The 27806-nt window shown below is 53.4% G+C and overlaps 1 protein-coding gene across 3 annotated transcripts; it reads right to left on the bottom strand.

The window, feature by feature from the left end:
• Positions 1-4450: 4450 nt before the first annotated feature.
• LOC140267351 (inverted formin-2-like) lies at positions 4451-27745 on the bottom strand. Of its 3 annotated transcripts, none has more exons than XM_072362601.1 (24): positions 27672-27745; positions 23880-24020; positions 21855-22116; positions 21023-21138; positions 20602-20761; positions 20242-20275; positions 20024-20165; positions 19822-19954; positions 19079-19747; positions 18881-19011; positions 18734-18795; positions 18505-18607; positions 18270-18355; positions 18077-18177; positions 9422-9492; positions 9223-9330; positions 9079-9149; positions 7106-7226; positions 6853-7017; positions 6681-6768; positions 6472-6594; positions 5935-6387; positions 4850-4906; positions 4451-4699 (listed from the first exon to the last, which is right to left on the bottom strand). In XM_072362601.1, exons 2-23 carry the CDS (start codon positions 24006-24008, stop codon positions 4851-4853), a joined length of 3384 nt encoding a protein of 1127 aa, XP_072218702.1. In that variant the 5' UTR covers positions 24009-24020; positions 27672-27745; the 3' UTR covers positions 4451-4699; position 4850. The 3 variants fall into 3 exon arrangements, with proteins under 3 accessions (XP_072218702.1, XP_072218700.1, XP_072218701.1); XM_072362599.1 differs by having other exon boundaries at positions 5908-6387; XM_072362600.1 differs by lacking the exon at positions 27672-27745 and having other exon boundaries at positions 5908-6387; positions 23880-24084.
• Positions 27746-27806: the final 61 nt, after the last annotated feature.

The raw sequence follows: 27806 nt of genomic DNA on the forward strand, positions 1-27806 counted from the left end.
CTGAGACACTTCCCACCTGTCCTGACAGACAGTCAGAGTTCCTCCACATGCTGCCTTCATGAGTTTCTCACTAGCTTGTTGCCACACCTTCCTCTTCTGGTGAACATCTCCCTCCAGACTGGAGCTTTTCCAAAGGCCTTAAAACTGCTGTCATTAAGCCTCTAAAGCAGAGCCGCCCTGATGCCACAGAACAGCTACTGGTCCATATCAAACCTGCCGCTCTCAGGCAAAGTCCTGGAAAAAGTTGTACATTTAGCTGTGAATATGACAGCTGAAAGTATTTATCTGCAGTCAGAGCTTTTAGTTTAATTAATTATTTTCATATTTCTGGAATGATTTGCCTTCTTGTGATTTTATGCAGCTGTAAAGCACTTTGAAACTTGCCTTGTACGTCTGGTCCAGCGGGACGTGTGACATCATAACGCCCGGCGGCAGCATCACCAGCTCCGGGGTGGCGTTCAGTCGGGTTTACGAAGCTTTGTCAGGAATAAATGTGTAACTGCTGTAATATTCAGTCCGGTTCAGAACATCTGGACTCAGTTTCAGGCTCACAGCCGATTCTTAACGAACAGATGAAGCCACCTGGGAGTCAGGAGCAGCTTAAACTGTGCAAGATGGAACTATTTCACTGGACCTTTTGTTCCTTTTGTTCCACAGGAGTTTATTGATCAGAACGTAGAACAAAAACAAATATTAACAAACAACATTTGGAGCTTTTCTTATGGTTTCTTTCTAGTTTAAACAGGATCCCGTCATGACTTTTGTCCTTTTTCAGACACCGTCTTCATATGAGCCTGACCCAGAACAAATGAGTGAGCAGCGAGTCATTGAAAGGCCCGGCTTCTTCAGTAAGTCTGTCTCCTTTATTTAAGAGGGTAGAAGAGGGAAAGCTGCCGGCCCCGGTGCTACTGGAGGGCACAGCTGAGTGGGTTTGGGTTTCTCTACCCACTCTCTGGAAAACATCCTGAAAAACCCAAAGGAAGTGAATGACATCACCTGCCTCTGGTCCAATGAGAGCCCAGCAGCTTCCTTCATCTTATTGGACCTCAGGAGGTGATCGTTGACTTCAGGACAGGTCGTGTTGAACAGGAAGCCAGCAGAACCCAGGGCAGAACTACAGCACCAGGGAAAAGGTTCTGACCCAGGGCAGAACTACAGCACCAGGGAAAAGGTTCTGACCCAGAGCAGAACTACAGCACCAGGGAAAAGGTTCTGACTCAGAGCAGAACTACAGCACCAGGGAAAAGGTTCTGACCCAGCGCAGAACTACAGCACCAGGGAAAAGGTTCTGACTCAGAGCAGAACTACAGCACCAGGGAAAAGGTTCTGACTCAGCGCAGAACCCAGGGCAAACAGAGCAGAACTACAGCACCAGGGAAAAGGTTCTGACTCAGGGCAGAACTACAGCACCAGGGAAAAGGTTCTGACTCAGAGCAGAACTACAGCACCAGGGAAAAGGTTCTGACCCAGGGCAGAACTACAGCACCAGGGAAAAGGTTCTGACCCAGCGCAGAACTACAGCACCAGGGAAAAGGTTCTGACTCAGAGCAGAACTACAGCACCAGGGAAAAGGTTCTGACTCAGGGCAGAACTACAGCACCAGGGAAAAGGTTCTGACTCAGGGCAGAACTACAGCACCAGGGAAAAGGTTCTGACTCAGAGCAGAACTACAGCACCAGGGAAAAGGTTCTGACTCAGAGCAGAACTACAGCACCAGGGAAAAGGTTCTGACTCAGAGCAGAACTACAGCACCAGGGAAAAGGTTCTGACCCAGGGCAGAACTACAGCACCAGGGAAAAGGTTCTGACTCAGAGCAGAACTACAGCACCAGGGAAAAGGTTCTGACCCAGCGCAGAACTAAAGCACCAGGGAAAAGGTTCTGACTCAGAGCAGAACTACAGCACCAGGGAAAAGGTTCTGACCCAGGGCAGAACTACAGCACCAGGGAAAAGGTTCTGACTCAGAGCAGAACTACAGCACCAGGGAAAAGGTTCTGACTCAGGGCAGAACTACAGCACCAGGGAAAAGGTTCTGACCCAGCGCAGAACTACAGCACCAGGGAAAAGGTTCTGACCCAGCGCAGAACTACAGCACCAGGGAAAAGGTTCTGACTCAGAGCAGAACTACAGCACCAGGGAAAAGGTTCTGACTCAGAGCAGAACTACAGCACCAGGGAAAAGGTTCTGACCCAGGGCAGAACTACAGCACCAGGGAAAAGGTTCTGACCCAGCGCAGAACTACAGCACCAGGGAAAAGGTTCTGACTCAGAGCAGAACTACAGCACCAGGGAAAAGGTTCTGACCCAGCGCAGAACTACAGCACCAGGGAAAAGGTTCTGACTCAGAGCAGAACCCAGGGCAGAACTACAGCACCAGGGAAAAGGTTCTGACTCAGGGCAGAACTACAGCACCAGGGAAAAGGTTCTGACTCAGAGCAGAACCCAGGGCAGAACTACAGCACCAGGGAAAAGGTTCTGACTCAGAGCAGAACCCAGGGCAGAACTACAGCACCAGGGAAAAGGTTCTGACTCAGAGCAGAACCCAGGGCAGAACTACAGCACCAGGGAAAAGGTTCTGACCCAGCGCAGAACTACAGCACCAGGGAAAAGGTTCTGACTCAGAGCAGAACTACAGCACCAGGGAAAAGGTTCTGACTCAGAGCAGAACTACAGCACCAGGGAAAAGGTTCTGACTCAGAGCAGAACTACAGCACCAGGGAAAAGGTTCTGACTCAGAGCAGAACTACAGCACCAGGGAAAAGGTTCTGACCCAGCGCAGAACTACAGCACCAGGGAAAAGGTTCTGACTCAGAGCAGAACTAAAGCACCAGGGAAAAGGTTCTGACTCAGAGCAGAACTACAGCACCAGGGAAAAGGTTCTGACTCAGAGCAGAACTACAGCACCAGGGAAAAGGTTCTGACCCAGAGCAGAACTACAGCACCAGGGAAAAGGTTCTGACTCAGAGCAGAACCCAGGGCAAACAGAGCAGAACTACAGCACCAGGGAAAAGGTTCTGACCCAGCGCAGAACTACAGCACCAGGGAAAAGGTTCTGACTCAGAGCAGAACTACAGCACCAGGGAAAAGGTTCTGACTCAGAGCAGAACTACAGCACCAGGGAAAAGGTTCTGACTCAGAGCAGAACTACAGCACCAGGGAAAAGGTTCTGACTCAGAGCAGAACCCAGGGCAAACAGAGCAGAACTACAGCACCAGGGAAAAGGTTCTGACTCAGAGCAGAACTACAGCACCAGGGAAAAGGTTCTGACTCAGAGCAGAACCCAGGGCAGAACTACAGCACCAGGGAAAAGGTTCTGACTCAGAGCAGAACCCAGCGCAGAACTACAGCACCAGGGAAAAGGTTCTGACTCAGAGCAGAACCCAGGGCAGAACTACAGCACCAGGGAAAAGGTTCTGACTCAGAGCAGAACTACAGCACCAGGGAAAAGGTTCTGACTCAGAGCAGAACCCAGGGCAAACAGAGCAGAACTACAGCACCAGGGAAAAGGTTCTGACTCAGAGCAGAACTACAGCACCAGGGAAAAGGTTCTGACTCAGAGCAGAACCCAGCGCAGAACTACAGCACCAGGGAAAAGGTTCTGACTCAGAGCAGAACCCAGGGCAGAACTACAGCACCAGGGAAAAGGTTCTGACTCAGAGCAGAACTACAGCACCAGGGAAAAGGTTCTGACTCAGAGCAGAACCCAGGGCAGAACTACAGCACCAGGGAAAAGGTTCTGACTCAGAGCAGAACTACAGCACCAGGGAAAAGGTTCTGACTCAGAGCAGAACCCAGGGCAGAACTACAGCACCAGGGAAAAGGTTCTGACTCAGAGCAGAACCCAGGGCAAACAGAGCAGAACTACAGCACCAGGGAAAAGGTTCTGACTCAGGGCAGAACTACAGCACCAGGGAAAAGGTTCTGACTCAGAGCAGAACCCAGGGCAGAACTACAGCACCAGGGAAAAGGTTCTGACTCAGAGCAGAACCCAGGGCAAACAGAGCAGAACTACAGCACCAGGGAAAAGGTTCTGACTCAGAGCAGAACTACAGCACCAGGGAAAAGGTTCTGACTCAGAGCAGAACCCAGGGCAGAACTACAGCACCAGGGAAAAGGTTCTGACTCAGAGCAGAACCCAGCGCAGAACTACAGCACCAGGGAAAAGGTTCTGACTCAGAGCAGAACCCAGCGCAGAACTACAGCACCAGGGAAACCAAGGAGTCCACCTGATGGAGGCCCAGTTCTGTTGGCATCTGTTAAATATGAAGGTTCTCTGGGCCGAGGGATGCAGCTCGGCTTCTCTGCTGTGGAAACAAACCATCAGCACTCATCTATCCGGCCTGAGCCAGAACTTTGGCCCGTCCCGATTCAGTTCCTCGATGGCGGCGCCGTGCACACGTTTCAACTCTGAAGGGAATTCTTTTACATCCTAAATGAGACGTTGCAGACAGCTTGTGGTTCCAGAACCAGACGTTTAAACAAGTTTGATCAGAACCAACCTTTATTTTCACAGAACCAGCAGAAATTCTGAACATAACACCTGAACACGGGAGGAACCAGAACCAGCTGCTGGCTCCGGATTGTCATCATGTGACCAGAAACAGTGAAGCACCTGCGCTTCAGGTCAGCTGACAGGAAGTCAGTTTAGGCTCCGTCCTCTCTTCGCTCGGTTGTCATGGAGATGAGTCCTGCGCCGCTCACCTGGAACCGCAGAAGAAGAATAGGCAGGATTAGGACAGGAGGGGCGCCGCTGTGGGCGGGGCTTCAGACAGGATGGCTGCTGCATCAGGCAGCGCTCGCTCAGCTCTGACTCCGCCCCGATGGCGGCTCAGGTTCTGAGGTGTTCCTCACCTCAGTGTAGGACGCATCCTTTCTTTGTTCCGGAACGTTTGGCCCGACCGCCGCCTCCTGCAGAGAAAGACTTCGGTCAGTTTGGGACAGAGAGGTGTGACATCATCATCAATCTCCCCGATGTTCCGACCGGGCTTAGAAACATACGACAGAACCTCGGCCCTTAGAACGATTATTTCCGCCTGCTGGATCAGGAGGAAAACCAACTCTGAGCGGTGCTGATGAGCTGAGCCTGAAGGCTTTTACTCTTGCGTTCCTCTAATTTAGAAGAGTCTCAGTTAGTCTGGAAAGATAGTTTAATAACGTATAAGAAAGGCCTTCGTAAAGCTAGAACTGCTTATTATTCACTGATGGAACAGAAACTGTCCTGTTATATAGTTCCTCTGATGGTTCTTCTTTGGCTCCTGGTCCCACAGGGAGGAACCTTTTCTGATCTGTCCTCTGACTCACATATGAAGCTTTCCTTTCTGATAAAGCTTATAGTTAGGGATGAAACATCCCATAGTTCTGCTGCTATAGGCCCAGCCTGCTGGGGGAGCTCCCATGATGCACCTCTCCTCCCTCCATGTACAGATGACATCATTGCTGTCATTAACTTGTGTTTCTCTCTCTCAGCAGGTGTCTCTGGCCTGGTGTTACGCTGCTTGTTGTCCCCTCTTTCCTGTCCTCTCAGCCCCAGCTGGTCCAGGCAGATGGACCCTTCCTGATTCTGGTTCTGATGGAGGTTTCTTCCTGGTTCTGGTTCTGATGGAGGTTTCTTCCTGGTTCTGATGGAGGTTTCTTCCTGTTAAAGGGAGTTTTTTCTCTCCACAGTGCACGTTCACGTGCGCGCTCAGGACAGGGATTGGAGTTTCAGTGCAATCTGCTGGTTTCCTTTGTTAGGAAATGGTTTTTAATTGGTTCTGTTTCAGTTGGACTAACTTTGAATTAAATTAACTGGATCTGATTGGATCATGGTTCCATGAACTGGGGTCCTGAGATAATATTTGCTTAAATAAACTGAAATGAAAAGGTGGAGAAACTCAAACCCAGAAAGATGAAAACATTCCAACACCAACCTGAAACCCGCTCAGATGTGACAGTACCATCTGAACTGATTCTGGACGTATTCGATGCTCGGTCTGGACCAGAATTAGCATCGTTCTGTTTGGTTCTTCTGACCTCTAGCGAGGAGATCTCCTCAAACTCAGACTCCTCGGTTCCGCTCAGACTGTGAAAGTCTATGTTTTCTGGATCCTCTGAGCTGAGTCGGGCCTCCTCTGGTCCTGCTGGAGCTGTGGTCTCTGGGTCAGAACCAGAGCCCGCCCCAGGCTGGCTCTGTTCCACCTCGGTGTCAGCTGCAGAGGACGTGGAGGTCTTACATGGATTCTGGGTCTCTGATGGCGCTCTGTCGGGCTTGGCTGAGCCTGGTTCTGGTCTTGTGTTGGGGGGTGGTTCTGTGGAGATCTGGACCGTCTCTGGGGGCTTCTGTGATTGGCTGGAAGCTGCAGAGTCAGGCGTGTCCACGGCCTGTGACCTCCGTATGAGGACAGGATGTTCTGCAGACAGAAACAGCGACACAGTCAGACTGAATGCGACCAGAACCGAACACCTGAGCCCACTTGGGCCACCACGGTCCTCACCCTGGACTCTGCTGCCCCGCTTAGATTGAGATCTGGTCTTCTTCAGGCTGTAGCCGGTCCTGATCTCAGCCAGCAGGTTGTCGATGATGCAGCTTTCGTCCTTCCTGCTCAGCTGCCTCCTGACTGCAGACGCAGACTTCCTGTTAGTCATCAGTTCTGAAGCCGCTCTGCAGACCCTATTTAAGGTGGAATTGCAGTGTTTGACTCACTGATCTTGTTGGAGGTGTCTCCTCGAAGTCTCCTCTCCTCTTCTTGTTTCTTCCTCCTCTTCTCCAGCTCTCTGCGATTTGCGTTCTCCTGACGAACGACAGAGATCACAAACGTCTGAGCAGCGTGACTCACGTGACATCACAGCTAGGCGCTCTGTGACTGGCTGCTGACCTTCAGGGCTTGCAGGAACAGGCCTCTGAAGGTCTTGATGGTGCTGAAGAGTTCATCGAGGGAGAAGCTGCAGCCATCCTCACACAGGTATTTGGCCAGGTCTCGCCTCTTCTTCTCCACCGATGACATCACCTGCTGCAGCTGGTCACACGCCCGCAGGCTCTCCTGATGATACACCAAAGAAGAAGAAGAAGAAGAGGTAAACACACAGATCTGCAGGTTACTTTAGTGTCCTGCGGGGGGGGGGGGTCACCTGGATGGCAGCCATGTACTGCTCTTTGATGTCCTCAGAGGAAGATGAAACTTTCTTCTCAGAGTTTTTCAGCCGTTTGATCAGGGAGTTTGATTCAGACTGGATCGATTCCACATTAACCCTGCAGAGGAAACCAGACACACCTGAAGACATTTACCTTTAGTTACCCGCTGGGATGTTTGAGGGTTCCAGGACATTTAATTATGGGTGCCATTGCAGACGCCATTAGAGCACCCACATTACTCTTGTGCATACTTATTATTCTCCCGTTGTATTTTTCTCTCATTACTCAAACGGAATTCTGGAAAAATGAGAAAAACTGGGAATTTTGCCCCGATGTAAATGCATTGAAAATCATGAGGAATGCACATAATGGGACAAAAACAGCCCTATTTTAAGGGGAATACCCCTAGGGTCAGCGAGAACACGGGCGGAAGATGACTCACAGGCAGACTACATGGCAACGGACACTGGAACGAACACGACTATGAGGTGGAGATGTGACTCAGTGGAGGAAAGGGCAGGGACCTATTCTCCAGGGCTAGAGCTGGGCAGAATACTTCTCAGAGCAAAGAGAGCGTAGCTGGAGAAAATAAATGTGGAAGGAAAGAGGGAAATAAGCTCCAGGTTTGTCCTTGTGTCTGGCAGAAAGTATCAGGGAAGAAAGAGATGTGGTAAAAGAAGGGCATCGGTCAGGACTTTTAAAGAAGTCGATTAGTCGGATGAAGTCCAGCGGCAGGTAGAAAACCACAGTTAGAAGGATATCAATAACACAGCTATGGAGGAGGAGGTTCTAAGAAGGGATGCAGCTGATACTGAGGTGAACAGGACAGTTAGAGAGAGAAATCTGGAGCAGAAAGCTAGTTAAGTGGCCTACGGCACCTAGCAGCAAAGAATGGGAGGCAGCCAATAAAGATCTGTCATTAATATTAAGTAGGTTAGGAGGAAATGCAGGCGATAGGCTAGAGAAGATGGAGATAAAATTTACACCTATGGTGTACCTGAACCAGGGTCTGAAATCCCTTTCCTACTTATCTTTACCTCTTCTATTTCTACCCCCTCCCTGAACCAGGGTCTGAAATCCCTTTCCTACTTATCTTTGCCTTTTCTAGTTCTACCCCCTACCTGAACCAGGGTCTGAAATCCCTTTCCTACTCATCTTTACCTCTTCTAGTTCTACCCCCTCCTGAACCAGGGTCTGAAATCCCTTTCCTACTTATCTTTACCTCTTCTAGTTCTACCCCCTCCCTGAACCAGGGTCTGAAATCCCTTTCCTACTCATCTTTACCTCTTCTAGTTCTACCCCCTACCCGAACCAGGGTCTGAAATCCCTTTCCTACTTATCTTTACCTCTTCTATTTCTACCCCCCACCTGAACCAGGGTCTGAAATCCCTTTCCTACTCATCTTTACCTCTTCTAGTTCTACCCCCTCCCTGACCCAGGGTCTGAAATCCCTTTCCTACTTATCTTTACCTCTTCTATTTCTACCCCCTACCCGAAACAGGGTCTGAAATCCCTTTCCTACTTATCTTTACCTCTTCTATTTCTACCCCCTACTGAACCAGGGTTCGTATCCTCACCCCGCTATGACTGGTGTGAGGTTGGGGTAGCTTGTGGTTGTCTTTGGCATTGGCACTAATCACAAAAGTGTTATTCCTTATGGGGGCACCTGTTATAATAGGTTTACGCCAGCCGCTCACGGAAATATGAGTGTATCATGACAGCCTCTGAGGATTTAACCTCTGAGAGAATAGTAAGCATACTACATGCTTCTCTCCCACTGCTTATTTATTCCACCAGTAAGTGACTTCTTTCTCAATCAAGTCACAATAACACAATATAACATGACAGCCTCTGTCTCTCAACGGGCTCCATTGGCACCCATCAAAATTTCTTCAGAAATTTCTAGTCTTGTTATTATGGAGTTTTTGTTGTTTTTCTGAGGGAACTGATGTGAGGGTTTCCTGTTTACCCAGCAGCCTTTTCACAGATCTGCAGGTCATCAGGCAGGTTCAGCAGGTCGGAATGGTTCTCCTCCACTTCCTGAGGGTCACACAGACAGCAGATGAGCTGTGCAGCCTCTCAGACCGACATGAGCAGCCTGAGCAGCTCCTACCTCCAGGATGTGGTGCAGCAACGTGATCCTGGACTTATTGGCTTTAGTTTCTGTCAGTTTGAGCAGAGTGCTGAGCTTAAAACCTTCAGCGTTCCCGGTGTGAGTCCCCTGACGCATAAAACCACACAGACATCATCACATCGCTTTAAATCCTGGATGAAAGTAATCAGAGTACAGGAAGAAATAACAAGATCCTCACATAGTTGAGAAAGTTTCCAACACTGAGGATGAGCTTACAGAAGCTGGGCAACCGAGAACTCTCCCTCACACCTGCAGACAAAACACCCAACGTCACCCTACCTCACCTCACCCTACCTCACCTCACCTCACCCAACGTAACCCTACCTCACCTCACCCAACGTATCCCTACCTCACCTCACCCTACCTCACCTCACCTCACCCAACGTAACCCTACCTCACCTCACCCAACGTAACCCTACCTCACCTCACCCAACGTATCCCTACCTCACCTCACCCTACCTCACCTCACCTCACCCAACGTAACCCTACCTCACCTCACCCAACGTAACCCTACCTCACCTCACCCTACCTCACCTCACCCAACGTAACCCTACCTCACCTCACCCTACCTCACCTCACCCAACGTAACCCTACCTCACCTCACCCTACCTCACCTCACCCAACGTAACCCTACCTCACCCTACCTCACCTCACCCTGCCTCACCTCACCCAACGTAACTCTACCTCACCTCACCCTACCTCACCTCACCCAACGTAACCCTACCTCACCTCTCCCTACCTCACCTCACCCAACGTCACCCTACCTCACCTCACCCTACCTCACCTCACCTCACCCTACCTCACCTCACCTCACCCAACGTAACCCTACCTCACCTCACCCAACGTAACCCTACCTCACCTCACCCTGCCTCACCTCACCCAACGTCACCCTACCTCACCTCACCTCACGTAACCCTACCTCACCTCACCCTACCTCACCCAACGTCACCCTACCTCACCCAACGTAACCCTACCTCACCTCACCCAACGTCACCCTACCTCACCTCACCTCACGTAACCCTACCTCACCTCACCCAACGTCACCCTACCTCACCTCACCCAACGTAACCCTACCTCACCTCACCCAACGTCACCCTACCTCACCCAACGTAACCCTACCTCACCTCACCCAACGTAACCCTACCTCACCTCACCCAACGTCACCCTACCTCACCTCACCTCACGTAACCCTACCTCACCTCACCCAACGTCACCCTACCTCACCTCACCCTACCTCACCTCACCCAACGTCACCCTACCTCACCTCACCTCACGTAACCCTACCTCACCTCACCCAACGTCACCCTACCTCACCTCACCCTACCTCACCTCACCCAACGTCACCCTACCTCACCCAACGTAACCCTACCTCACCTCACCCAACGTCACCCTACCTCACCTCACCCTGCCTCACCTCACCCAACGTCACCCTACCTCACCCAACGTAACCCTACCTCACCTCACCCAACGTCACCCTACCTCACCTCACCCTACCTCACCTCACCCAACGTCACCCTACCTCACCCAACGTAACCCTACCTCACCTCACCTCACCTCACGTAACCCTACCTCACCTCACCCAACGTCACCCTACCTCACCTCACCTCACGTAACCCTACCTCACCTCACCCAACGTCACCCTACCTCACCTCACCCTACCTCACCTCACCTCACCCAACGTCACCCTACCTCACCTCACCCTGCCTCACCTCACCCAACGTAACCCTACCTCACCTCACCCTACCTCACCTCACCCAACGTAACTCTACCTCACCTCACCCTGCCTCACCTCACCTCACCCAACGTCACCCTACCTCACCTCACCCTGCCTCACCTCACCTCACCCAACGTCACCCTACCTCACCTCACCCTGCCTCACCTCACCCAACGTCACCCTACCTCACCTCACCCTACCTCACCTCACCTCACCCAACGTCACCCTACCTCACCTCACCCTACCTCACCTCACCCAACGTCACCCTACCTCACCTCACCCTGCCTCACCTCACCCAACGTAACTCTACCTCACCTCACCCTACCTCACCTCACCCAACGTCATCTTACCTCACCTCACCCTACCTCACCTCACCCAACGTAACCCTACCTCACCTCACCCTACCTCACCTCACCTCACCCAACGTCACCCTACCTCACCTCACCCAACGTCACCCTACCTCACCTCACCCTGCCTCACCTCACCCAACGTAACTCTACCTCACCTCACCCTACCTCACCCAACGTAACCCTACCTCACCTCACCCAACGTCACCCTACCTCACCTTACCCTACCTCACCTCACCCTACCTCACCTCACCCAACGTAACCCTACCTCACCTCACCTCACCCAACGTAACCCTACCTCACCTCACCCTACCTCACCCAACGTCACCCTACCTCACCTTACCCTACCTCACCTCACCCAACGTAACCTCACCTCACCCTGCCTCACCTCACCCAACGTAACCCTACCTCACCTCACCCTGCCTCACCTCACCCAACGTAACCCTACCTCACCTCACCCAACGTCACCCTACCTCACCCAACGTAACCCTACCTCACCTCACCCTACCTCACCTCACCCAACGTCACCCTACCTCACCTCACCTCACCCAACGTAACCCTACCTCACCTCACCCAACGTAACCCTACCTCACCTCACCCTACCTCACCTCACCCAACGTAACCCTACCTCACCTCAGCCTACCTCACCTCACCTCACCCAACGTCACCCTACCTCACCTCACCCTACCTCACCTCACCCAACGTAACCCTACCTCACCTCACCCAACGTAACCCTACCTCACCTTCACCCTACCTCACCTCACCCTACCTCACCTCACCTCACCCAACGTAACCCTACCTCACCTCACCCTGCCTCACCTCACCCAACGTAACCCTACCTCACCTCACCTCACCCAAAGTAACCCTACCTCACCCCACCCTACCTCACCTCATCCAACGTCACCCTACCTCACCTCACCTCACCCAACGTAACCTCACCTCACCCTACCTCACCTCATCCAACGTCATCTTACCTCACCTCACCTCACCCAACGTAACCTCACCTCACCCTACCTCACCTCACCCAACGTAACCCTACCTCACCTCACCCTACCTCACCTCACCCAACGTCACCCTACCTCACCTTACCCTACCTCACCTCACCCTACCTCACCTCACCCAACGTAACCCTACCTCACCTCACCTCACCCAACGTAACCTCACCTCACCCTGCCTCACCTCACCCAACGTAACCCTACCTCACCTCACCCTGCCTCACCTCACCCAACGTAACCCTACCTCACCTCACCCAACCTCACCCTACCTCACCTCACCCAACGTCACCCTACCTCACCCAACGTAACCCTACCTCACCTCACCCAACGTCACCCTACCTCACCTCACCTCACCCTACCTCACCTCACCCAAAGTAACCCTACCTCACCTCACCCAACGTAACCTCACCTCACCCAACGTCACCCTACCTCACCTCACCTCACCCAACGTAACCCTACCTCACCTCACCCTGCCTCACCTCACCCAACGTAACCCTACCTCACCTCACCCAACCTCACCCTACCTCACCTCACCCAACGTAACCCTACCTCACCCAACGTAACCCTACCTCACCTCACCTCACCCAACGTCACCCTACCTCACCCAACCTCACCCTACCTCACCTCACCCAACGTAACCTCACCTCACCCAACCTCACCCTACCTCACCTCACCCAACGTCACCCTACCTTACCTCACCTCACCCAACGTCACCCTACCTCACCTCACCTCACCCTACCTCACCTCACCCAACGTCACCCTACCTCACCTCACCTCACCCAACGTAACCCTACCTCACCTCACCCTGCCTCACCTCACCCAACGTAACCCTACCTCACCTCACCTCACCTCACCCAACGTAACCCTACCTCACCCCACCCTACCTCACCTCACCCAACGTCACCCTACCTCACCTCACCCTACCTCACCTCACCTCACCCAACGTCACCCTACCTCACCTCACCCTACCTCACCTCACCTTACCCAACGTAACCCTACCTCACCTCACCCTACCTCACCCTGCCTCACCTCACCCAACGTAACCCTACCTCACCTCACCCTACCTCAACTCACCTCACCTCACCCAACGTAACCCTACCTCACCTCACCCTACCTCAACTCACCTCACCTCACCTCACCCAACGTAACCCTACCTCACCTCACCCTACCTCACCTCACCCAACGTCACCCTACCTTACCTCACCTCACCCAACGTCACCCTACCTCACCTCACCTCACCCTACCTCACCTCACCCAACGTAACCCTACCTCACCTCACCCAACGTAACCTCACCTCACCCTACGTAACCCTACCTCACCTCACCCAACGTAACCCTACCTCACCTCACCCTACCTCACCTCACCTCACCCAACGTAACCCTACCTCACCCCACCCTACCTCACCTCACCCAACGTCACCCTACCTCACCTCACCCTACCTCACTTCACCTCACCCAACGTAACCCTACCTCACCTCACCCTGCCTCACCTCACCCAACGTAACCCTACCTCACCTCACCCTACCTCACCTCACCTCACCCAACGTAACCCTACCTCACCTCACCCTACCTCACCCTGCCTCACCTCACCCAACGTAACCCTACCTCACCTCACCCTACCTCACCTCACCTTACCCAACGTAACCCTACCTCACCTCACCCTACCTCACCCTGCCTCACCTCACCCAACGTAACCCTACCTCACCTCACCCTACCTACACTCACCTCACCTCACCCAACGTAACCCTACCTCACCTCACCCTACCTCAACTCACCTCACCTCACCCAACGTAACCCTACCTCACCTCTCCCTACCTCACCTCACCCAACGTCACCCTACCTCACCTCACCCTACCTCACCTCACCTCACCTCACCCTACCTCACCTCACCTCACCCAACGTAACCCTACCTCACCTCACCCTGCCTCACCTCACCCAACGTCACCCTACCTCACCTCACCTCACCTCACGTAACCCTACCTCACCTCACCCTACCTCACCCAACGTCACCCTACCTCACCCAACGTAACCCTACCTCACCTCACCCAACGTCACCCTACCTCACCTCACGTAACCCTACCTCACCTCACCCAACGTCACCCTACCTCACCTCACCCAACGTAACCCTACCTCACCTCACCCAACGTCACCCTACCTCACCCAACGTAACCCTACCTCACCTCACCCAACGTAACCCTACCTCACCTCACCCAACGTCACCCTACCTCACCTCACCTCACGTAACCCTACCTCACCTCACCCAACGTCACCCTACCTCACCTCACCCTACCTCACCTCACCCAACGTCACCCTACCTCACCTCACCTCACGTAACCCTACCTCACCTCACCCAACGTCACCCTACCTCACCTCACCCTACCTCACCTCACCCAACGTCACCCTACCTCACCCAACGTAACCCTACCTCACCTCACCCAACGTCACCCTACCTCACCTCACCCTGCCTCACCTCACCCAACGTCACCCTACCTCACCCAACGTAACCCTACCTCACCTCACCCAACGTCACCCTACCTCACCTCACCCTACCTCACCTCACCCAACGTCACCCTACCTCACCCAACGTAACCCTACCTCACCTCACCTCACGTAACCCTACCTCACCTCACCCAACGTCACCCTACCTCACCTCACCTCACGTAACCCTACCTCACCTCACCCAACGTCACCCTACCTCACCTCACCCTACCTCACCTCACCTCACCCAACGTCACCCTACCTCACCTCACCCTGCCTCACCTCACCCAACGTAACCCTACCTCACCTCACCCTACCTCACCTCACCCAACGTAACTCTACCTCACCTCACCCTGCCTCACCTCACCTCACCCAACGTCACCCTACCTCACCTCACCCAACGTCACCCTACCTCACCTCACCCTGCCTCACCTCACCCAACGTCACCCTACCTCACCTCACCCTACCTCACCTCACCTCACCCAACGTCACCCTACCTCACCTCACCCTACCTCACCTCACCCAACGTCACCCTACCTCACCTCACCCTGCCTCACCTCACCCAACGTAACTATACCTCACCTCACCCTACCTCACCTCACCCAACGTCATCTTACCTCACCTCACCCTACCTCACCTCACCCAACGTAACCCTACCTCACCTCACCCTACCTCACCTCACCTCACCCAACGTCACCCTACCTCACCTCACCCTACCTCACCTCACCCAACGTCACCCTACCTCACCTCACCCTGCCTCACCTCACCCAACGTAACTCTACCTCACCTCACCCTACCTCACCCAACGTAACCCTACCTCACCTCACCCTACCTCACCTCACCCAACGTCACCCTACCTCACCTTACCCTACCTCACCTCACCCTACCTCACCTCACCCAACGTAACCCTACCTCACCTCACCTCACCTCACCCAACGTAACCCTACCTCACCTCACCCAACGTCACCCTACCTCACCTCACCCAACGTAACCTCACCTCACCCTGCCTCACCTCACCCAACGTAACCCTACCTCACCTCACCCTGCCTCACCTCACCCAACGTAACCCTACCTCACCTCACCCAACGTCACCCTACCTCACCCAACGTAACCCTACCTCACCTCACCCTACCTCACCTCACCCAACGTCACCCTACCTCACCTCACCTCACCCAACGTAACCCTACCTCACCTCACCCAACGTAACCCTACCTCACCTCACCCTACCTCACCTCACCCAACGTAACCCTACCTCACCTCAGCCTACCTCACCTCACCTCACCTAACGTCACCCTACCTCACCTCACCCTACCTCACCTCACCTCACCCAACGTAACCCTACCTCACCTCACCCAACGTAACCCTACCTCACCTCACCCAACGTAACCCTACCTCACCTTCACCCTACCTCACCTCACCCTACCTCACCTCACCTCACCCAACGTAACCCTACCTCACCTCACCCTGCCTCACCTCACCCAACGTAACCCTACCTCACCTCACCTCACCCAAAGTAACCCTACCTCACCCCACCCTACCTCACCTCATCCAACGTCACCCTACCTCACCTCACCTCACCCAACGTAACCTCACCTCACCCTACCTCACCTCATCCAACGTCATCTTACCTCACCTCACCTCACCCAACGTAACCTCACCTCACCCTACCTCACCTCACCCAACGTAACCCTACCTCACCTCACCCTACCTCACCTCACCCAACGTCACCCTACCTCACCTTACCCTACCTCACCTCACCCTACCTCACCTCACCCAACGTAACCCTACCTCACCTCACCTCACCCAACGTAACCTCACCTCACCCTGCCTCACCTCACCCAACGTAACCCTACCTCACCTCACCCTGCCTCACCTCACCCAACGTAACCCTACCTCACCTCACCCAACCTCACCCTACCTCACCTCACCCAACGTCACCCTACCTCACCTCACCCAACGTCACCCTACCTCACCTCACCTCACCCTACCTCACCTCACCCAACGTCACCCTACCTCACCTCACCTCACCCTACCTCACCTCACCCAACGTCACCCTACCTCACCTCACCTCACCCTACCTCACCTCACCCAAAGTAACCCTACCTCACCTCACCCAACGTAACCTCACCTCACCCAACGTCACCCTACCTCACCTCACCTCACCCAACGTAACCCTACCTCACCTCACCCTGCCTCACCTCACCCAACGTAACCCTACCTCACCTCACCCAACCTCACCCTACCTCACCTCACCCAACGTCACCCTACCTCACCCAACGTAACCCTACCTCACCTCACCTCACCCAACGTCACCCTACCTCACCCAACCTCACCCTACCTCACCTCACCCAACGTAACCTCACCTCACCCAACCTCACCCTACCTCACCTCACCCAACGTCACCCTACCTTACCTCACCTCACCCAACGTCACCCTACCTCACCTCACCTCACCCTACCTCACCTCACCCAACGTAACCCTACCTCACCTCACCCAACGTAACCTCACCTCACCCTACGTAACCCTACCTCACCTCACCCAACGTAACCCTACCTCACCTCACCCTACCTCACCTCACCTCACCCAACGTAACCCTACCTCACCCCACCCTACCTCACCTCACCCAACGTCACCCTACCTCACCTCACCCTACCTCACCTCACCTCACCCAACGTAACCCTACCTCACCTCACCCTGCCTCACCTCACCCAACGTAACCCTACCTCACCTCACCCTACCTCACCTCACCTTACCCAACGTAACCCTACCTCACCTCACCCTACCTCACCCTGCCTCACCTCACCCAACGTAACCCTACCTCACCTCACCCTACCTCAACTCACCTCACCTCACCTCACCCAACGTAACCCTACCTCACCTCACCCTACCTCAACTCACCTCACCTCACCCAACGTAACCCTACCTCACCTCACCCTACCTCACCTCACCTCACCCAACGTAACCCTACCTCACCCCACCCTACCTCACCTCACCCAACGTCACCCTACCTCACCTCACCCTACCTCACCTCACCTCACCCAACGTAACCCTACCTCACCTCACCCTGCCTCACCTCACCCAACGTAACCCTACCTCACCTCACCCTACCTCACCTCACCTTACCCAACGTAACCCTACCTCACCTCACCCTACCTCACCCTGCCTCACCTCACCCAACGTAACCCTACCTCACCTCACCCTACCTCAACTCACCTCACCTCACCCAACGTAACCCTACCTCACCTCACCCTACCTCACCCCACAACATGTATCAATAATGTACGGTTTGTGGATACAGACTCTGGCAGGCTTGGTCCAGCAGTTCAGCTTTGGGCTTCAGGGTGTCCAAAATACAGCTGCTCTCCTCACACAGCAACATACACTCGATCCTCAGTCCATAACTACAACACACACACCACGCAAATGAGTGTATCTGCAGCAGACAGGTGTGTTAAGAGTCTCAGGTGAGCAACAGGTGGCGCTGTCCTCCCACCTAGGGACTTCCAGCAGTAGCAGGTAGAACTGGTCCACAGACGCCATCTTGTCTCTGTCTGCCTGGTGAGACTTCAGGTTCTCTACCTGAGGATGGACAGGTGAGACAGACAGAGGACAGGTGCTGAGGGGCAGGTAAGACAGGTGAAGAACAGATGGAACAAAAACACGAAAAAGTGATAGTGATAAGAAAGACACCAAGATTGGGAGAATGTGCCAGTGACCTGAACTCTGACCTCATGTTTCTCTGGGAGCAGTTTGATCATCTGTTTCAGGACTTCCACGTCGAACTTGGTTCGGTCTCCTTTCAGGATTAGAGACACAAAGTCCTCATGGGAGCTGCAGGGGAGACATGGGACAGGTGAAGGTACAGGTACAACAAAGAAGAGCACACCTGCGGGTGAGACAGCTTTAACAAAAGACAGGTGATGTCACAGGTGCGCTCCTATTGGCTGGAAGGTTCACCATCTGAACTGCTTGATGAAGATGTTGAAGTTGAGGCTTTTCTTGGCGTCGATGAAGGAAATCTGAGGACACAAAGACACACTGAGACCGGGCCCGACCCACGGAGGACTTAACTGGATCTATGGTTCTGATTGCATGTTGAGGCACCTCTTTGGGCTCAGTTTTGGTTCTGGTTCTGGTCTTGGTCTCCGTTGGGGGGAGACTGAAGAGCTGCTCGATGCTGCAGTAATCCGGTTCCACCGAGTCCAAAGACGCCGACGTCCACAGAGACTGATGATCTGCGGACAGACAAAGTCAGCTGGGGTCCTGGTTCTGACCTGGTCCCACACCTGAGGCACCACTCACCTGTCACCACCCTGGATGGCAGCTTCTGCCAATTCAGCTTCTTCATTCTGAGGGTGGGGCAGGGGGTGGGGCTTGTCTGTGGGGCGGGGCTGTAATACGAGCTGCCCAAACCTGGGGCTGCCTGAGCTATGATGATGTCACCTGGAGGAGGGGGCGGAGCTGCCATGCCAGGTAAGGGTGGGGGAGGGGGCGGAGTAGCCATGCCAGGTAAGGGTGGGGGAGGGGGCGGAGTAGCCATGCCAGGTAAGGGTGGGGGTGGGGGCGGAGTAGCCATGCCAGGTAAGGGTGGGGGAGGGGGCGGAGTAGCCATGCCAGGTAAGGGTGGGGGAGGGGGCGGAGTAGCCATGCCAGGTAAGGGTGGGGGAGGTGGCGGGGAAGCCATGCCAGGTAAAGGTGGGGGAGGGGGCGGAGCTGCCATGCCAGGTAAGGGTGGGGGAGGGGGCGGAGCTGCCATGCCAGGTAAAGGTGGGGGAGGGGGCGGAGGAGGTGGAGCACGGGCTGTAGCGGCAGGTGTTGAAACGTCTTTGGTGAGCGCCTCCGACTGGCCAGCAGAGCAGTCCGGTAGTCGAGTCTGCACAGCCCTGTCAACGGTTCTGATCCTTTGATTGGCCAAGAGAGCCCTCTGGGGGAGGAGCCTCTCCAGCAGAGAGTCACTGGACTCTGATTCAGCTACAAAACAGACAGAGCGGTTAAATCCAGGCGAGGACCAGAGGGACCTGGCTCAGGGTCTGCCCCAGACTTACTGTCCTGTGCAAACAGCGAGGCTCGGTCAGTCAGCGTCTCCAGAACCGACCAGATGTCGGCTCTGTCCGGATCCACAAGCAGCAAGTCCTGGAGGATGGACAGCAGCTGGACAGAGGACGGACTGCTGGACACCTGGACACAGGTGGGACAGGTGAAACTGACGGTAATTACTGAACGACCCCCCCCCCCCCCCAGACTTACCCTGGTGAACAGTGAGGTGAAGACCTGCTGGTGGCTGCTCATGTCGATCCCTCCGTACAGCCTCTCCATCTCCTCCTCATCCTCGGTCATGGAGTCCTCAAACGCATCACACTGGATGTTCAGGTCCACATCCTCCGTCTCCCTGGAGACAGAGGTGGAGACTCATCACTAACCAATGAAAACGTATTGATCGCTGATCAGGAAAGTGTTGAGCATACCTCAGTCTGGGGAGCAGATGGAGCAGCTGCAGTCCTGAAACACAACAGCTTCCACAGTCAGAACATCTGAGCTCACCTTCTTTGCCTTTCACACCTACTCACATCTGTACTGGCAGAACCAACTGACCCAAACATTATGGACCGCGGAATGAGGGGACTGTTCATAAAGAGGAACTGAAATGGGGGGCTGGGTTTTGGAGTGGTCCTGTAATTTAACCGTACTGGTGAGAGACAGCTACCTCAGGTAAATCTGACCTACATGCTGGGGTAAGTACAACCTGTGGCCGTAAGATGAGCAACAAGTGGCTCCATAAAGGGTCCAGTGTGTCTGAGGTGGCGTCGGTGTCGGGTTGGTCGTACCGATGAACTCGTGCCGCAGGCGGACCCTCTGCCGCAGGTCCTCCTGCCCCAGGATGAGCACGTTGACCACACTCATCAGCGCCACCCTGTAGGGCGAGCTGTCGGTGGCGTGGAGCTCGTTCATGATCACGCTGAAGCGATACTGCTGCTTCTTCAGGCACTGAACACACATACAGGACACTTTGAACCAGGATGATGATGTCAGAGCTTTGCCCGGCCCACACACAGCCTGAGGGATGGCTCTACTGTGGGCTCAGGCCGGGTTCTACATCTGGGACACCTGAGGTTCTACTGAACAAACAGAATCAGAACACTGAAACTCTACAGCGCAGCTCGGGACCAGTTCAGCATGGCAAAAGAACCAAAGCTGGACCTGAGAGGAGCAGAGGAGGAAAGACGAGGAGGGAAATGAAGATGGAACCTTGTATCTGTCAAAGGCGTCCAGGGTCAGGTGACATCCCTGCGGGTCGAACAGAGCCAGCGCCGCCAGCAGCTCAAACACCTGCATCTTCACCATCACGTTGGATGTGTCCAGAGCTGGGGGGGGGCACAGAGAGAGGGTGTCAGACAGGTCAGAACGCACCTGTGTTCCCCAAAGACCCACCCACTCTGCCTCTGATTGGCTCTGAGCCCGACACCTACGTCTAACCTCACCAACAGTTGCTGCTGTTTCCCACCTCGCTGCCTCCCAGAACAAGAGGGGACGCTTTAAGACGTGACACCAGCTGTGATCAGCTCGCGTTAAAAAAGTGATTCTGTCTGTAAAAGGAACTGCAGTTCTGTTTCCAACCAGCAGGAGGCAGTAACCTCTCAGCTCTGCAGGAGGAGGAAGAAGACACTTCCTGTGCTTCTGTACCAGTTCTGTCTTCTGTAATGAGATCTGTTCTTTCTGTTGGACCCAGAACATCTCTGAACCAGACCGGATCTGAATGCTCAACCTGTCCTGAGGGTGATTAGTGACTAGAACACCCGGACCAGCGCCGGGTCTGAGCACTGAGTCAGCAAAAAACAGGATGTTCGGCGGCGTTTCAGAACTACCTTAAACCATGTGACCAGGTGTGACCTCACCGACACTCGGGTGTTAGCGCCTAACAGAACCTGGCAGAACCAGCAGAACCCGTTAGTGTGGATAAACACCTGCAGAGCTGCTGATTCGGACTATATAAACACCACCTGCTCTGTCCCACCCAGAACACATGGGACCGGGTTTTCTGCGAGGCAGGTGGGCTGTACCTGCAGCAGCCTCCACCCACCCAGCGTCAGCGTCCTGACGTAGCCCTCGTTGTCCAGGATGAACATCAGCCCTGTGGAGGAGTTCATGACGGCCCGGACGCACTCCACGCAGGTCAGCTGCAGCAGAGCGTCAGAGATGCGAGAGCAGCCACGACCCGACAGCCGCTCCAACGCCTCCATCAGCAGGTCCAGCCCCCGCAGCTCCAGGAACTGGACCATCCAGGACTCACTGCTGGCCTCCAGCCGCCGCCGCAGACCCGAGTAGTTCACCACCGTGGGAACCTGGAGGGGAGGCAGTCATTATGCTTCAGCAGCTTTAAACAACCACTTCCCCTCCACCCTTTGGTTTTTAACAGTTTAACACCAATTTCTAAACTTCTACTTTAATAAACATTTAGAAGAAAGACGCTGGAACCCAACGTTTTATGGCTGAAAACAACCCGAACCCCTCCTGAAGGGAACCAACGACCCAACCTTCCTGTCCTGCCGGGTCCCCAAACACCACAGAAAAATAGATAAAATATCAGAAAACAAAAGCTCCATCTGAATTAAAAGCCAAGGAGTGAAAATGGGTTTTAAATGAGCTTTAAAGGTCTTAATGTGGTGGGGGGGGCAACTACAGAAACCAGCCTAAAACCTGGGTTGGTATGAAGGACACTGAACTTAGCTGGTTCTGTTCCTTCCTTTTAGACAGAACCCCTGCCTGTGGTGTACCACAGGGCTCTGTTTTCAGGTCTGGTTTATGCCCCCCTGAGCAGAGTCATGTACCTGAAGAAGAAGAAGAAGCCTCCCTGCTGTATTTAAATATCTGAATCATATCATCAACAATAATTCCTAATCTGAACTGTTTTCAGGGTGGAGACTTAGCCCAACTCCACCCTTTTGACTCAAAGAAAGCGGCTTCTGATCAGAACTGTGGAATTATAATCCCAGAGAGCTTCAACCAACAAGGCTTCAACGGGGTGAAGGGTTAGTTTCTGTCCGTTGGCTGAGGTCACGCTGTCATGCTGCTGTGGAGGTGTGTTTACCTACGTCACCTGTCATCCACACCTGGACAGCTGCTGTGATTTAATGCAGAAACACAGACAGAATGAAGCTGTTCCTGCAGTCAGAAACACTCCAGCTCTATAGATACAGATAGTTACTGATCCCAGAGGGAAACAGGTTAGCAGTTAGCTGTGAGTTAGCAGTTAGCTGTGAGTTAGCAGTTAGCTGTGAGTTAGCAGTTAGCTGTGAGTTAACAGTTAGCTGTAAGTTAGCAGTTAGCTGTAAGTTAGCAGTTAGCCGTAAATTAGCAGTGAGCTGTAAGTTAGCAGTTAGCTGTAAGTTAGCAGTCAGCTGTAAGTTAGCATTTAGCTGTAAGTTAGCAGTCAGCTGTAAGTTAGCAGTCAGCTGTAAGTTAGCAGTTAGCTGTAAGTTAGCAGTTAGCTGTAAGTTAGCAGTCAGCTGTAAGTTAGCAGTTAGCTGTAAGTTAGCAGTTAGCTGTAAGTTAGCAGTTAGCTGTAAGTTAGCAGTTAGCTGTAAGTTAGCAGTTAGCCGTAAATTAGCAGTGAGCTGTAAGTTAGCATTTAGCTGTAAGTTAGCAGTCAGCTGTAAGTTAGCAGTTAGCTGTGAGTTAGCAGTTAGCTGTAAGTTAGCAGTCAGCTGTAAGTTAGCAGTTAGCTGTAAGTTAGCAGTTAGCTGTAAGTTAGCAGTCAGCTGTAAGTTAGCAGTTAGCTGTAAGTTAGCAGTTAGCTGTAAGTTAGCAGTCAGCTGTAAGTTAGCAGTTAGCTGTAAGTTAGCAGTTAGCTGTAAGTTAGCAGCAGATGCTAGCAAACAATGCTTTCTCACCCACAGTGATGGACCAAGCCGGATATGTGCACAGCGTAACTCGTAGTAATGCATGTGAACCGTTAATTACTGCGTTTAAACATTTTGGATTTATTAACCTCATTAAACAGTTCCTGGAGACCTCCATCTTTATCAGAAACATGCCGATAATGCAACGTTAGCACAGCGAGGTATTATTACAGTCATCAAACCTACAGACCGCGGTGTAGCCGTACCTGCAGCAGACGGATGCACAGCTCAGGGTCGGCGTTCTCCAGATTCGCCTCCAGCGTGGCGTCTGCTTCATCAGCGGTGTGCTTGGTGACATGGTCCTTCACTGCCCCCCATTTACTTGGGGATGCCATGACGACAGGAGTCTGCAGAGATCAAAGGGTCCGATTACGTCTTCAGCTCTGCCCGGTTTGATGGTTCTGAAACAAAACTTTTCCTCTCAGACCGACTCAAATGTTCAGAGTTCAGTTTGAGACAATGAATCTTTCAGTGTTATCAGCAGATGTTGAGTCACTGCAGTCCCGTGACTCCACTGTGTTTCTGTGTGTGTGTGAGTGTGTGAGAGTGTGTGTGTGTGTGAGAGTGTGTCTGTGTCTGTGTGTGTGTGTGTGAGAGTGTGTGTGTGTGTGAGAGTGTGTGTGTGAGAGTGAGTGTGTGTGTGTGAGAGTGTGTCTGTGTCTGTGTGTGTGTGTGTGAGTGTGTCTCTGTGTGTGTGAGTGTGTGTGTGTGTCTGTGTGTGTGTGTGTCTGTGTGTGTCTGTGTGTGAGAGTGAGTGAGTGTGTGTGTGTGTGAGTGTGTGTGTGAGTGTGTGAGAGTGAGTGAGAGTGTGTGTGTGAGTGTGTGAGAGTGAGTGAGAGTGTGTGTGTGTGTGTGAGTGTGTGTGTGTGAGTGTCTGTGTGTGTGTGTGTGAGTGTGTGTGTGTGAGTGTCTGTGTGTGTGTGTGTGAGTGTCTGTGTGTGTGTGTGTGTGTGTCTGTGTGTGTGTGTGTGTGTGAGTGTGTGTGTGTGAGTGAGAGTGTGTGTGTGTGAGTGAGAGTGTGTGTGTGTGAGTGAGAGTGTGTGTGTACTGATCATTTTTTACTTTTTCTGATATTCAAACAAATTCCTCTAAGTTTCATACAGTGCAATGCAGCCTTTTTGGATAAAAGCGTCTGCTAAATGCATAAACATAACAAACAAATTATCCCTTAAAATGTAGGAACACTTGTCCTCTTCCAGCTGATGGAACTGTACTAAAGAGCTCACATTTACAGAATTTCAGCTATGAGCCTTGAAGCCAGAGAAACCTTTCAATTTCCCTCACCAACTCTGATGGAATGTTTGCTATGACACCAGAGACCAGTTCAACTGCGTTCAACTCGCTGCCGTTTAAAAATCTTTCACTCCATTGGAATAAAAACTACTTTGCCGCGTTCCTCTAACCCTTCAGGTTCTTACGGTCTTCTAATTATTTTCCTCGCTCTTCCAGTTTTCTCACAGGAGGTCATAGTATCCAAAAAAGCCATTTGTGCAGGTTATACAGGGAGGGAGCTCGTTAAACTGCAGCTGATTACACACATTCACTGTGATGTCATCACTGTGATGTCATCACTGTGATGACATCAGTGGAGCTGATTAGCTCCGGTGGAGCCCAATGACCACAGACCGGTGGAGCCCAATGACCACAGACCGGTGGAGCCCAATGACCACAGACCGGTGGAGCCCAATGACCACAGACCGGTGGAGCAGAATGACCACAGACCGGTGGAGCCGAATGACCACAGACCGGTGGAGCCCAATGACCACAGACCGGTGGGGCCCAATGACCACAGACCGGTGGAGCAGAATGACTACAGACCGGTGGAGCCCAATGACCACAGACCGGTGGAGCCCAATGACCACAGACCGGTGGAGCAGAATGACTACAGACCGGTGGAGCCCAATGACCACAGACCGGTGGAGCCCAATGACCACAGACCGGTGGAGCCCAATGACCACAGACCGGTGGAGCAGAATGACCACAGACCAGTGGAGCCGAATGACCACAGACCGGTGGAGCCGAATGACCACAGACCGGTGGAGCCGAATGACCACAGACCGGTGGAGCCCAATGACCACAGACCGGTGGAGCCCAATGACCACAGACCGGTGGAGCCCAATGACCACAGACCGGTGGAGCCTAATGACCACAGACCGGTGGAGCCCAATGACCACAGACCGGTGGAGCCCAATGACCACAGACCGGTGGAGCAGAATGACCACAGACCGGTGGAGCTGAATGACCACAGACCGGTGGAGCCTAATGACCACAGACCGGTGGAGCAGAATGACTACAGACCGGTGGAGCCCAATGACCACAGACCTGTGGAGCCCAATGACCACAGACCGGTGGAGCCCAATGACCACAGACCGGTGGGGCCCAATGACCACAGACCGGTGGAGCCGAATGACCACAGACCGGTGGAGCCCAATGACCACAGACCGGTGGAGCCGAATGACCACAGACCGGTGGGGCCCAATGACCACAGACCGGTGGAGCCGAATGACCACAGACCGGTGGAGCCGAATGACCACAGACCGGTGGAGCCCAATGACCACAGACCGGTGGAGCCCAATGACCACAGACCGGTGGAGCCCAATGACCACAGACCAGTGGAGCCCAATGACCACAGACCGGTGGAGCCGAATGACCACAGACCGGTGGAGCAGAATGACTACAGACCGGTGGAGCCCAATGACCACAGACCGGTGGAGCCGAATGACCACAGACCGGTGGAGCCCAATGACCACAGACCGGTGGAGCCGAATGACCACAGACCGGTGGAGCAGAATGACTACAGACCGGTGGAGCCCAATGACCACAGACCAGTGGAGCCCAATGACTACAGACCGGTGGAGCAGAATGACCACAGACCGGTGGAGCCCAATGACCACAGACCGGTGGAGCAGAATGACCACAGACCGGTGGAGCCCAATGACCACAGACCGTTGGAGCCCAATGACCACAGACCGGTGGAGCCCAATGACCACAGACCGGTGGAGCAGAATGACTACAGACCGGTGGAGCCCAATGACCTCGGAGAGACTCCTTGTTCGTTCCTTCCCATTCAACTCATCAGCATTCTCACTGTTTCGCAGGAGCAGCTTTTTCTGGTTAGTATTAATTGTTCTGTCAAGACAATGTTAATTCAAATCAACAAATGAAATTAAGCTGTTGAGAATCAACAGTTTTTTCCTCTAACCATCCCAACCCGCTCTGACCTGTGGACTCTCCTGTGGACTCACCTGTGGACGCACCTGTGGACTCTCCTGTGGACTCTCCTGTGGACTCACCTGTGGACTCACCTGTGGACTCTCCTGTGGACTCTCCTGTGGACTCACCTGTGGACTCTCCTGTGGACTCACCTGTGGACTCACCTGTGGACTCACCTGTGGACTCTCCTGTGGACTCTCCTGTGGACTCTCCTGTGGACTCACCTGTGGACTCTCCTGTGGACTCTCCTGTGGACTCACCTGTGGACTCTCCTGTGGACTCTCCTGTTGGTGTACATGGAGATAAGAAGAAAGGCTCTAAAGTCCATGTTTATCAATGATCTGATTGACTGATCGATCGGACAGAAACAGAGTGAAGTGTTCTGTGAAGTGTTGGAAACCGTCAGCGGGCGCTTGGTTACCAGGTGCCCGGACACACCCCACCAGGGTCCCGGTAAATGTCACCGGACATTTAAAGTCTGCTGGCAGAAACACACCCCGAAGGTTCGGGAGAGTTCGGTCCGTTACAGGTTTATCAGAGGTTCGGTTCTGTTAGGACGGCGTTGCTCCTCGGGCTGGTACCGACGGTTAAATTAAGCTAACGGTCAAAGCGGCGGTTGGACCAACAGATGGAACTAAATCTGGTTTTTGCCCTGACATGAACTCAAACTAAAAACTTTCATAAAAACTCTGTGTTTCAACATTGAAAAGTAACTGTTTAAACTTCAAATGTACCGAACAGAACCGGTCGGAACCAGCGAGGCGGCCGTTGTCGGGTGTCCTTACCGTGGTGAGCGGAGGGCGGCAGCGAGCTGCGCGTCTCTCCGCTGTCCTCTAACACGTCCGCGGTCAGTGGGCGGGGTCAGAGGTCACCGTACCATCCCTGTGCGTGAGCGTGTCCGTGCACGCGGCTCTGATAAG

Source organism: Leuresthes tenuis, unplaced genomic scaffold (genome assembly GCF_036924035.1).
Source record: "Leuresthes tenuis unplaced genomic scaffold, fLeuTen1.0.hap1 SCAF_13, whole genome shotgun sequence".
Lineage (NCBI taxonomy): Eukaryota > Metazoa > Chordata > Actinopteri > Atheriniformes > Atherinopsidae > Leuresthes > Leuresthes tenuis.